Source organism: Somniosus microcephalus, chromosome 29 (genome assembly GCF_052327205.1).
Source record: "Somniosus microcephalus isolate GS21.2 chromosome 29, FLI_Smic_1.0, whole genome shotgun sequence".
NCBI classification, from domain to species: domain Eukaryota; kingdom Metazoa; phylum Chordata; class Chondrichthyes; order Squaliformes; family Somniosidae; genus Somniosus; species Somniosus microcephalus.
The window spans coordinates 19,056,411-19,068,507 of NC_141015.1; the positions used below are offsets into that span (position 1 = coordinate 19,056,411).

At 50.8% G+C, this 12,097-nt stretch overlaps 1 protein-coding gene across 1 annotated transcript in view; it reads right to left on the reverse strand.

Annotated features, from left to right (window-relative positions):
* Positions 1-12,097, reverse strand: part of LOC147098516 (uncharacterized) — a 58,238-nt gene that overhangs the window by 14,657 nt on the left and 31,484 nt on the right. Inside the window, exons 7-12 of the mRNA XM_085970311.1 lie at positions 11,130-11,311; positions 10,071-10,269; positions 9,621-9,825; positions 6,758-6,931; positions 2,883-2,991; positions 1,464-1,612 (exon numbers count right to left, since the gene is read on the reverse strand). Of these exons, the coding sequence (XP_085826437.1) occupies positions 1,464-1,612; positions 2,883-2,991; positions 6,758-6,931; positions 9,621-9,825; positions 10,071-10,269; positions 11,130-11,311 (1,018 nt within the window). The remainder of the gene's footprint in view (positions 1-1,463; positions 1,613-2,882; positions 2,992-6,757; positions 6,932-9,620; positions 9,826-10,070; positions 10,270-11,129; positions 11,312-12,097) is intronic.

Below are 12,097 nucleotides of genomic sequence, written 5' to 3' on the forward strand. Positions count from 1 at the left end.
AAAACAAAGATTGGGACTCTCGCATGGGGAAAAAGGCAAACCTAAAATAAAGATGGACAAACTTTAAAAAAAAGTTAACTTTCTTAGAAAAGTTTCTTAAAAATATAAGTTTTTATTAAAATGGACAAATTTCACACTGCACAAAATTAAAATTAGTTTTTCAGGCCCTTGACCTTTGTTTAGCAGTAATAATGCTGTCAAAACCCCAGTTATTAAGGTGGAGATAGACAGTTTTTTGCAAGATAAGGGAGTGAAGGGTTATGGGGAGCGGGCAGGGAAGTGGCTTTGAGCCCAAGATCAGCCATGATCTTATTGAATGGTGGAGCAGGCTCGAGGGGCCAAGTGGCCTATTCCTGCTCCTATTTTTTTATGTTCTTATGTTACACCAAATCCCTTTGGGTCTAACTTTTAGTGGGGAATTTAACAGCGTAAGTTTTCATCAGTTTCCCTGATTTGGGAGATTACACAGATTGCCGGCTCTGTGGGGGGTGGGGGGCGCACAGCGCAGCTAGTTTCAGAGCTGTCAATGACTGACTGCAATGTCGGGATTTCTGCATGCGCCAAATCCCGAAGTTGCGGTCAGTTTCAAAGGCGGAATGACGGGCCATTAAATTTATTCAGGCGCTGCATTTTATTTTCTTCCCTGTTCAGGGCCCCTATTGTTCCACAAACCCATATCCCTCCAGGAGGAAGTACAGGCAACCTGCATTCAGGTTTGTAGCTCTGCAATTTTCTGCTCTCCGTCCCTCGGAAGGAGGCCATGTAACCCATACCTTGTTGCATAAACAGGAAACTGCGGTTACATGAATCGTTACTGTAGCTATCACGTTTGGAATCAAAACAACAACAACTTGCATTTATAGAGCAACTTTAACGCAGTAAAATGTCCCGAGGCGCTTCCCAGGAGCGATTATCAAACAAAATTTGACACGGGGAAAGGCTGTTCCCACTAGTTGGTGGTACAAGGGCTAGGGGACACAGGTTTAAGGTTTTGGGCAAGAGATACAGGGAGGATGTGAGGAAAAACTTTTTTACGCAGCGAGTGGTGAGGACCTGGCACTCGCTGCTGATGAAAGTGGTAGAAGCGGAGACACTCAATGTTTTCAAGGGGAGACTGGATAGGCACTTGAGGGAAATAAACTTGCAGGGCTACGGGGATAGAGCGGGGGAATGGGACTGGCTGGATTGCTCTACAGAGAACCGGCATGGATTCGATGGGCCGAATGGCCTCCTTCAGTGCCGTTATGACTCTATGACCAAGCCACATAATGAGATAGTAGGACAGGTGACCAAAAGCTTGTTCAAAGAGATAGGTTTTGAGGAGCGTCTTAAAGGAGGTTAAAGAGGTAGAGAGGCGGAGAGGTTTGGGGAGAAAATTCAAAAGGGGATGAGTTTAACAATATCGGGTTGAAGCCCTGTAATCTTAAATGGAAAATCAACCAAAACAAGCAGCGTCCACTTACGCTTTCTCGAGTATCGCCACCTCTGAAGGTTGTAACTCAAACCCGTCTAAGTCAAGCGCCCTCCTGAAGTTAATCTTTAGAATACGTCTGCTATTCAGTTTGTCAAAGTCCTTCATATAGTCACCAATCTTAAGCGGCTTTCTGTATACCTGAACATAGGTAAGGAGCATGCGTTAAATGGAAGCAGCTGTTTTCCTGTTTCATGACTCACGTTAACATTTAAATACGCGATTGTTTCACTACAAAGATTCTTCCTATTGGATTTTCCTTCCGATATGGTTTTAGATATGGGGGAGGGGGGTGAATTTCGACTTGGGCGTAGGCGCAAAGCGGGCGGTGTTCTATCTGCCACCCGTTATACGCCCCGTCCGATATTCAGTTCCATTGAAGTCAATAGTCACCCCCGAGATCTGATAATCTTGCGATGTTATTTGGCATCTGGAATTGTAGCACTGAGTATTTCACTCTGTAGGTTTGGTGATGGAAATTGGTAGTTGGTCTGTAGGCCGCAATGGGAAAAATCAGATGGACGTGACTTCAAGCCTATTTCTTATTTTCAGGTCACTATTTATCTCGTCAATATTCGCCCTCCCCTTTCCTGAAGTCACTGACTCTTTGCTGGGGTAGAGTTCCATGGGGGCCCAAGGTTTCCATACCCCATGTGTCAGTCGTGACAAGTGTCAGCAGGGTATTTGGTCATTGGAGCAGCATCACAACTGAACTCAATATCCAAACAGCTACATGAGCGGGAACTCTGGGCAGTTTTCCCGTTCCTGGGGGATGAGCTGGGAGCTGGAAAATGTCCCAAGGTGCTTCACAGGAGCATTATCAAACAAAATTTGACACCACGCCACATAAGGAGATATTAGGGCAGGTGACCAAAAGCTTGGTCAAAGAGGTAGGTTATAAGGAGCGTCTTAAAGGAGGAGAGAGAGGTAGAGATGCGGGGAGGTTTATGGGGGGAATTCCATTGCTTAGGGCCACAGCAGCTGATAACACGGCCGCCAGTGGTGGAGCGATTAAAATCGGAGATGCTCAAGAAGCCCGAATTGGAGGAGCGCAGAGATCTCAGAGGGTTGTGGGGCTGGAGGAGATTACAGAGATAGGGAGGGGCGAGACCATGAAGGGATTTGAAAACAAGGATGAGAATTTTAAAAGCGAGGTGTTGCTGGACCAGGAGCCAATATAGGTCAGCAAGCACAGGGGTGATGGGTGAACGGGACTTGGTGCTAGTTACGATATGGGCAGTATAGTTTTGGATGAACTCAAGTTTACAGAGGATTCAAGGTGGGAGTTCGGCCAGGAGCGCCATACATGCACTCTGTACAATAAGAGAGATGTGATACTGATGTTGGAACTCTGTATTGTTGAAGTGCATGGGAATGGTATACAGGGATAAACTGTGCTAAATAATTTCACCTTGGTTTTAATCTTTTCTAAGATGCAGAAAATGTCAGATGAGGCCCCCTGTTCACGGTTTCTCTTTGAAACATTCAGCTGGTGAGCATCACTTATTAGTTTGTCGTACCTGTATAAGAGCAAAAGAAAAAGTGTCACAGATGGAAAAAATCCAATCAGCTCATAGAGCAGCACAACCTGACATCCAACTCACCACTGCCCGGATCCAACTCACCACTGCCCGGGTCCAACTCACCACTGCCCGGGTCCAACTCACCGCTGCCCGGGTCCAACTCACCGCTGCCCGGGTCCAACTCACCGCTGCCCAGATCCAACTCACCACTGCCCAGATCCAACTCACCACTGCCCGGGTCCAACTCACCACTGCCCGGGTCCAACTCACCACTGCCAAGGTCCAACTCACCGCTGCCCGGGTCCAACTCACCACTGCCCAGATCCAACTCACCACTGCCCAGGTCCAACTCACCGCTGCTAGTTTGCAACTCACCACTGCCCGGGTCCAACTCACCACTGCCCAGATCCAACTCACCACTGCCCAGATCCAACTTACGGCTGCTAGTTTCCAACTCACCACTGCCCGGGTCCAACTCACCGCTGCCCGGGTCCAACTCACCACTGCCCGGGTCCAAGTCACCACTGCCCGGAACCAACTCACCACTGCCCAGATCCAACTCACCACTGCTAGTTTCCAACTCACCGCTGCCCGGGTCCAACTCACCGCTGCCCGGGTCCAACTCACCGCTGCCCGGGTCCAACTCACCGCTGCCCGGGTCCAACTCACCGCTGCCCGGGTCCAACTCACCACTGCCCAGATCCAACTCACCACTGCCCAGATCCAACTCACCGCTGCTAGTTTCCAACTCACCACTGCCCGGGTCCAACTTACCACTGCCTGGGTCCAACTCACCACTGCCCGGGTCCAACTCACCACTCCCTGGGTCCAACTCACCACTGCCTGGGTCCAACTCACCACTGCCGGGGTCCAACTCACCACTGCCCGGGTCCAACTCACCGCTGCCCGGGTCCAACTCACCACTGCCCGGGTCCAACTCACCACTGCCCGGGTCCAACTCACCACTGCCCGGGTCCAACTCACCACTGCCCAGATCCAACTCACCGCTGCCCAGGTCCAACTCACTACTGCCCGGGTCCAACTCACCACTGACCAGATCCAACTCACCACTGCCCAGGTCCAACTCACCACTGCCCGGGTCCAACTCACCACTGCCCGGGTCCAACACACCACTGCCCAGGTCCAACTCACCGCTGCTAGTTTCCAACTCACCACTGCCCGGGTCCAACTCACCACTGCCCAGGTCCAACTCACCACTGCCCAGATCCAACTCACCGCTGCTAGTTTCCAACTCACCACTGCCCGGGTCCAACTCACCACTGCCCAGATCAAACTCACCGCTGCCTGGGTCCAACTCACCACTGCCCGGGTCCAAATCACCGCTGCCCGGGTCCAACTCACCACTGCCCGGGTCCAACTCACCACTGCCCAGATCCAACTCACCGCTGCCCGGGTCCAACTCACCGCTGCCTGGGTCCAACTCACCACTGCCCGGGTCCAACTCACCACTGCCCGGGTCCAACTCACCACTGCCCGGGTCCAACTCACCACTGCCTGGGTCCAACTCACCACTGCCTGGGTCCAACTCACCACTGCCCAGATCCAACTCACCGCTGCTAGTTTCCAACTCACCACTGCCCGGGTCCAACTCACCACTGCCCGGGTCCAACTCACCACTGCCCGGGTCCAACTCACCACTGCCTGGGTCCAACTCACCACTGCCCGGGTCCAACTCACCACTGCCCAGATCCAACTCACCACTGCCCGGGTCCAACTCACCACTGCCTGGGTCCAACTCACCACTGCCCAGATCCAACTCACCGCTGCTAGTTTCCAACTCACCACTGCCCGGGTCCAACTCACCACTGCCCGGGTCCAACTCACCACTGCCCGGGTCCAACTCACCACTGCCCGGGTCCAACTCACCACTGCCCGGGTCCAACTCACCACTGCCCGGGTCCAACTCACCACTGCCCAGATCCAACTCACCACTGCCCAGATCCAACTCACCACTGCCCAGATCCAACTCACCACTGCCCAGATCGAACTCACCGCTGCTAATTTCCAACTCACCACTGCCTGGGTCCAACTCACCACTGCTCAGATCCAACTCACCGCTGCTAGTTTCCAACTCACCACTGCCCGGGTCCAACTCACCACTGCCCGGGTCCAACTCACCACTGCCCGGGTCCAACTCACCACTGCCCGGGTCCAACTCACCACTGCCTGGGTCCAACTCACCACTGCCCAGATCCAACTCACCACTGCCCGGGTCCAACTCACCACTGCCTGGGTCCAACTCACCACTGCCCAGATCCAACTCACCGCTGCTAGTTTCCAACTCACCACTGCCCGGGTCCAACTCACCACTGCCCGGGTCCAACTCACCACTGCCCGGGTCCAACTCACCACTGCCCAGATCCAACTCACCACTGCCCGGGTCCAACTCACCACTGCCCGGGTCCAACTCACCACTGCCCAGATCCAACTCACCACTGCCCAGATCCAACTCACCACTGCCCGGGTCCAACTCACCACTGCCCGGATCCAACTCACCACTGCCCGGGTCCAACTCACCACTGCCCGGGTCCAACTCACCACTGCCCAGATCCAACTCACCACTGCCCGAGTCCAACTCACCACTGCCCAGATCCAACTCACCACTGCCCGGGTCCAACTCACCACTGCCCAGATCCAACTCACCACTGCCCGGGTCCAACTCACACGGCTCGAGGCACAACACAGGGAACGGTAGCATTCATAATCCCACCATGGCAGCTGGGGAATTTAAATTCAGTTAATAAATTAATCTGGAATAAAAAGCTAGTATCAGTAATAGTGACCATGTAACTACTGGGTTGTCATAAAATCCCATCTGGTTCACTAATATCCTTTAGGGAAGGAAATCTGCTGTCTTTATGTGACTCCAGACCCACAGCAATATGCTTGACTCTTAACTGCCCTCTGAAATGACAAGCCACTCAGCTAAGGCCCAATTAGTATGGGCAATAAATGCTGGCCTTGCCAGCAACACCCACATCCTGTGACTGAATAAAAAAAACAACAGTGTAGGGGTGATGGACAAGCGGGACTCGCTGCAGGGTAGGATATGGGAAGCAGAGTTTTGCATGAGCTGAAGATTACTAAGGGTGTGACGTCGGCCAGGGGCGCACTGGGGTAATCAATGATTTCAGCTGAGCTTTCAGTCCTGTGACATTCGCTGTGATTGTGACCATACTGTGCGATCTCTCCTCGTCCTCCTTGACCACACTGTGACCTTTGGCACAGTCAACCACTCCATCCTCCTCCATTGTCCAGCTCAGTGGATGCCCTTGCTGAATATCACTCTTACCTATTCGATCGTAGCCACAACATCTCCATCAATGGCTTCTTGTCCCACCCCTTCCCTGATCTGCGCTGAACTAGCTCATTCACTGTCATGTTGGCTTTAGCATCCCTAGGATACGGAATGGGGGGAAAAAAATCAGCCTGGATTCCAGTTTTTGATCACTACCCTGTTGGAAAGTGCAATTGTTAAGCGAGGGCAGGTTTGGGCTTGGTTGTGATGCTGCCCATAGCCAAATAACTTGCTGATCTGCACTGTCGAGGCTAACACATGAGGACAGCCACTCGGTTGAGATGTCAGAGTGTTGTTGACTCCCATGACAGCATAACCCAATAGGAGTCATCACCTTCAGGACATGGTGGAGATGGGAGGGGGGAATGAAAACTGGAACAACAAGCCATAAAACCCTCTGGGCAAGAGACCATGCACGTGCACCATCCACACACTCATACTCACATCTTCTCAGGCTTCTCCTGGGGATCCACCTGGTCCAGAAACCTGACATAGTCGAAGCCCAGTTCGTCTGAGAACACTTTCTCCAGCAGATCCATCTCTTTGTCGGTCGATTGCAGATTGAGTTGAGAAAGGCATCGGCGAAACTGGGTCCGAAACACGTGGCCATTGTTATATCTAGAAAAGTGACAGTGGCGAGACTTACACCGTGGAACTCCACCATCTACACTGCACACCCAAAATGGGATCACTCTGACTCTGAATATTTCTGCGATCATTAAATACGATTTCTTAACCAAAACAATAATTAGATCAGCTATGACAGAACTGGCTCAAGGGGCTGAATGGCCGACTCCTGTTTCTACGTTAATAAAACATCTCTATTTGGTAACTATCTTGTCCCTTTTGTTATTGTGCCTTCTACCCCAAGCTGAACATCTAACCCTAACTGGGAGGATGGGCAGCTTCCAGTTGACTTGCTTCCATAGAAACATAGAAAAATAGGAGCAGGAGTAGGCCATTCGGCCCTTCAAGCCTGCTCCGCCATTCAATATGATCATGGCTGGGCGGGCTCAACAAGGTCAATCAAGTGAAAATCGCGTGGGTTGGCCATAACTCAATGGAGGCAGGACTACAACCTCGAAAGTTGTAGTCCCGCCTCCTACACGCCTCCAGTATCAAAATCCAGCTACTGTGTCTGGATGTCTAGTTGGGAGGAGGGGTTGGGGCACCAAACTCTTAAAGGGAGAGTGTCCCAGAGGTTGTGTCCTGTTAGATACTTGTACATGTGGGGTGAATGAATTAGGAAGCATCAAAATTACCTGGAATCAGGATTGGAATGGTTTGCTCCATATCTTTGTAGGAAAGGTCCCTCTCGCAATAATCTTGGCATTGTGTAGTGTACCGAATGCGCACTGCGCCATTTCCCAGCGGTTACAGCTGTTTCACTCAATCTCCACAAGCTTCATTACTCATGCATAATTCACTTAAATGAGGGCAACAATAATCATTGAGCTTCAAGCAGAAGTCCTTTCCAGTGTTAAGGTTGCCCATTCAATGTGGACATTAAAGGCTCTGGCTGTGTGGGAGGCTCCATTGGCAGCACAGGGCCTTGCAAAACTCACCCGTATATTGTTAATAATGGGCATCACAAATCAGGAGCTGGCCTTTTTTGGAACATCCTTAAAATTTTCAGTTGATCAGAGGGAGCCAGCATGGATTTGTAACGAGTAGGTCAAGCCTGATGAACCTGATTAAACTTTTTGAAGAGGTGACTAAAGTAGTGGACAGGTGAGTGTTTATAGATTTTATTTATGTGGACTTCCAAAAAGCATTCGATAAAGACCCCCTTAAGAGACTGTTAGCTAAAGTTGAAGCTCATAGAATTGCTGGCAAATTATTGACCTGGTTAGGAAATTGACTGAGCGGCAGGAGACAGAGAGTAGAGATAATGGGCAGGTACTCTAATTGGCAGGGTGTGACTAGTGGTGTCGCACAGGGACCTGTGTTGGGGCCTCAACTATTCACTGTATTTATTAACGACTTAGGTGATGGGATAGAGAGCCACATATCCAAGTTTGTCGATGACACAGAGATGGGCTGCATTGTAAACAGTGTAGATGGAAGCATAAAATTATAAAGAGATATTAATAGGTTAAGTGAATGGGCAAAACTGTGGCAAATGGATTTCAATATAGGCAAGTGTGAGGTCATCCACTTTGGACCTAAAAAGGATCGAACAGCGTACTTTCTAAATGGTGAAAAGCCAGAAGCAGATGGAGATCCAAAGAGACTTAGGGGTCCATGTGCATAGATCATTAAAATGTCATGAGCAGGTACAAAAAATAATCAAAAAGGCAAATGGAATGCCGGCCTTTATATCAAGAGGACTAGAATACAACGGGGTAGTGATGTGCCTTCAATAACCACAAAACTAGAAGTTATAGACCTTAACTAGTTGGCTTTTAATCACTAAGATCAGAGCTAACATCTCAACACACTGACTGGCTCACAGGAATGAGTCATGTAGATCCTGGGATCTTTATGTAAGAGAAGTCAGGGGCGGAGCCAAGAGCCAAGATCTGGAACATTCCAGGTTAGTCAGGAAAGAGGAAGTGAAACTATACACCGTGTGGGGGAGGGTAATATACATGAGTGCAAAACGAATACAGGCAAGCCAAACACATTTCATTACAGGTAGAAGTTATACTGCAGCTGTACAAAGCCCTGGTTAGACTACACCTGGAGTACTGTGAGCAGTTCTGGGCACCGCACCGTAGGAAGGATATACTGGTCTTTGAGGGAGTGCAGCGTAGATTAACCAGAATGATACCCGGACTCCAAGGGTTAAATTACAAGGAAAGATTACACAAACTAGGTTTGTAGTCCCTAGAATTTAGAAGGTTAAAGGGTGATTTGATCGAAGTTTTCAAGATATTATGGGGAACTGATAGGGTAGATAGAGAGAAACTATTTCTGCTGGTTGGGGATTCTAGGATTAGGGGGCATAGTCTGAAAATTAGAGTCGGGCTTTTCAGGAGTGAAATTAGGAAACACTTCACACACAGGGTGGTAGAAGTTTGGACTCTATTCCACAAACAGCAGTTGATGCTAGATCAATTGTTAATTTTAAACCTGAGTTTGATAGATTTCAATTAGCCAAAGGTATTAAGGGATATGTGGCAAAGGTGGGTATATGGAGTTAGGTCGCAGATCAACCATGATCTCATTGAATGGCGGAACAGACCTGAGGGGCTAAATGGCCTCCTCCTGTTCCTATGTTCCTGTATTCCTAGGCGCTGGCCTTTTAATTTAAGGATTACACTTAGAAGCACTTATCAAATAAGGAAAATGATAACCAACATACTTGTCAAAATCTTTAAACACTGGGTATGTCTTGAGATGTCTGTGTTTGATTCGCTCCTGCAAGCGACATATCAATGCCTCGAATTGAGCCCTCTCTGTGGTGTCTAAGATGTCTGCATTCACGGTGCCAACCTTCGACAACTGGTAGGTCTCCAATGGTGGGACCTTTACATTGGGCTTCTTCTCCAATTCAGGGAGGGTGAAAACTGGAAAGAGAGTTGGCATTTAGTTAAATAGGAGAGAGGCAACTCTTCAGTAAGAGATAGTTCTACAAGATGTCTTGGCCACAATAAGCCTCTGATAAGTCTAAGATACAGAACCGGTACAGTACAGGAGACATTGCAAAGACAATACAATAAAGATTACATGGAGAAAGTAACTATAATGATATTTCCAGTTATCTCTCCCACTCCTGCTCCCCAGGTTCGTGGCTGAGCAAGTGGTTCTGTACCTGAGTCAATGTCATGGGTGAAGTTAGTCCACATGATATGGCCAGGCATCCTGGGATCTTTGTAACATTCCACCAGAGCTTTGAATTGGGCATCAGTTAGTTCAGGGTCGAATCCGATCATACTGAGAGTCCTCCTGAAGACCGAGATGGGGATTCGTCCACTGCGTAAAGCGTCAAAGTCTTCGATGAAGTCAACAGTCTGAAATGGAATTACATTTTAGTTAGACCAGCTGGGGGGTGACCCGTGGGTCCGCCCTCCAACACTCGCTGCCTGAGTACCAGAGACCAGCTGGGGGGTGACCCGTGGGTCCGCACTCCAACACTCGCTGCCTGAGTACCAGACCAGCTGGGGGGGTGACCCGTAGGTCCGCCCTCCAACACTCGCTGCCTACCAGAGACCAGCTGGGGGGGTGATCCGTGGGTCCACCCTCCAACACTCGCTGCCTACCAGAGACCAGCTGGGGGGTGACCTGTGGGTCCGCCCTCCAACACTCGCTGCCTGGGTACCAGAGACCAGCTGGGGGGGTGACCCGTGGGTCCGCCCTCCAACACTCGCTGCCTGAGTACCAGAGACCAGCTGGGGGTTGACCCGTGGGTCCGCCCTCCAACACTCGCTGCCTGGGTGCCAGAGACCAGCTGGGGGGTGATCCGTGGGTCCGCCCTCCAACACTCGCTGCCTGGGTGCCAGAGACCAGCTGGGGGGTGATCCGTGGGTCCGCCCTCCAACACTCGCTGCCTGGGTACCAGAGACCAGCTGGGGGGGGTGACCCGTGGGTCCGCCCTCCAACACTCGCTGCCTGAGTACCAGAGACCAGCTGCAGGGTGACCCATGGGTCTGCCCTCCAACACTCGCTGCCTACCAGAGACCAGCCGCATGGTGACCCGTGGGTCCGCCCTCCAACACTCGCTTCCTGAGTACCAGAGAGCAGCTGGGGGGTGACCCGTGGGTCCGCCCTCCAACTCGAGGCAGGAGAGGAGGAGAGAGTATCAGAGGGGAGAAATGACAAAAACAAAAGGGGATTAAAAATGAGAAGTGAAAGAAGAAGCTCCAGTTCTCACCCTGACTCTGTTGACCAGAACATGGTGGCGCATTCGGGCAAGCAGCTCGCCTACGTCCACGCTGCCGTTATCGACCTTTGGCTGTGGTATGAATCCAAGATGTTGTTGCTCCGGCGGAATGGGTGGTGATTTGTCTTCCGGTGGTACAGGCTCAAAGGAATCCACTTTAAAACCGGTATATTCTGGGAGAGAGACCACATAAAAAAAATGACCTTGTATATCGAACGGATAAGTTTCCTGCTTCCTGCTCTCTCACGCACAGCTTCACCCACTGGAAGTGCAGTGCATGGGAATGTCGCCTGAGCAGATCCCAGGATGTCCCATCCAATGGACGGGAGAAGAAAATCTCATGGCCTCCTTGGGGTTTCGCGACATGCGCCCCCGATGGGGAGACGGGAAGTGGAAAACTGGTGCCGCTGAATTTACTCCCAACATTTGTACTGACAGGCTGTTAGAAACGCTGTACAACTTTTATGGATTAAAAGATAATGGGGTTTAAATTGAATATCGCCCAAAAACGGGCGTGGGGATCGCGGTGCACGATTAGCCTGCGCCCGTTCATTGCGTTGCAGGCAGCACGTTAGATTCGTGCTGCCAGCTGTTTTACATGATTGCTGCGTGCAGCCAGCGCTCCCCGCGCTGTTCATTGGCTGCACGCATCAGCAGGGAGCCCGACATTGCGGGTGTCTAGCACTACTTAAAGGCAGCCTGCACCTCTTAAACGGCAGGTGCATTGTGGCCGGAAGAAATGGTGGGAGTCCTTTGTGAACTGAAACTGTGCTGTAAAAGATTGAAGAATGGCTGAACGTGCGAGAGAGCGTGCACCAAGGTTTTCAGACATTGCACTGGAGGTCTTTGTGCAAGAGGTGGAAAGAAGGGGAGACATGCTGTATCTGCAGCGGGGGGGGGCGGGGCGGGAAGGCAGGAGACACTCCAGTCATATGCTCAGGAGGCAGTGGGAAGAAGTA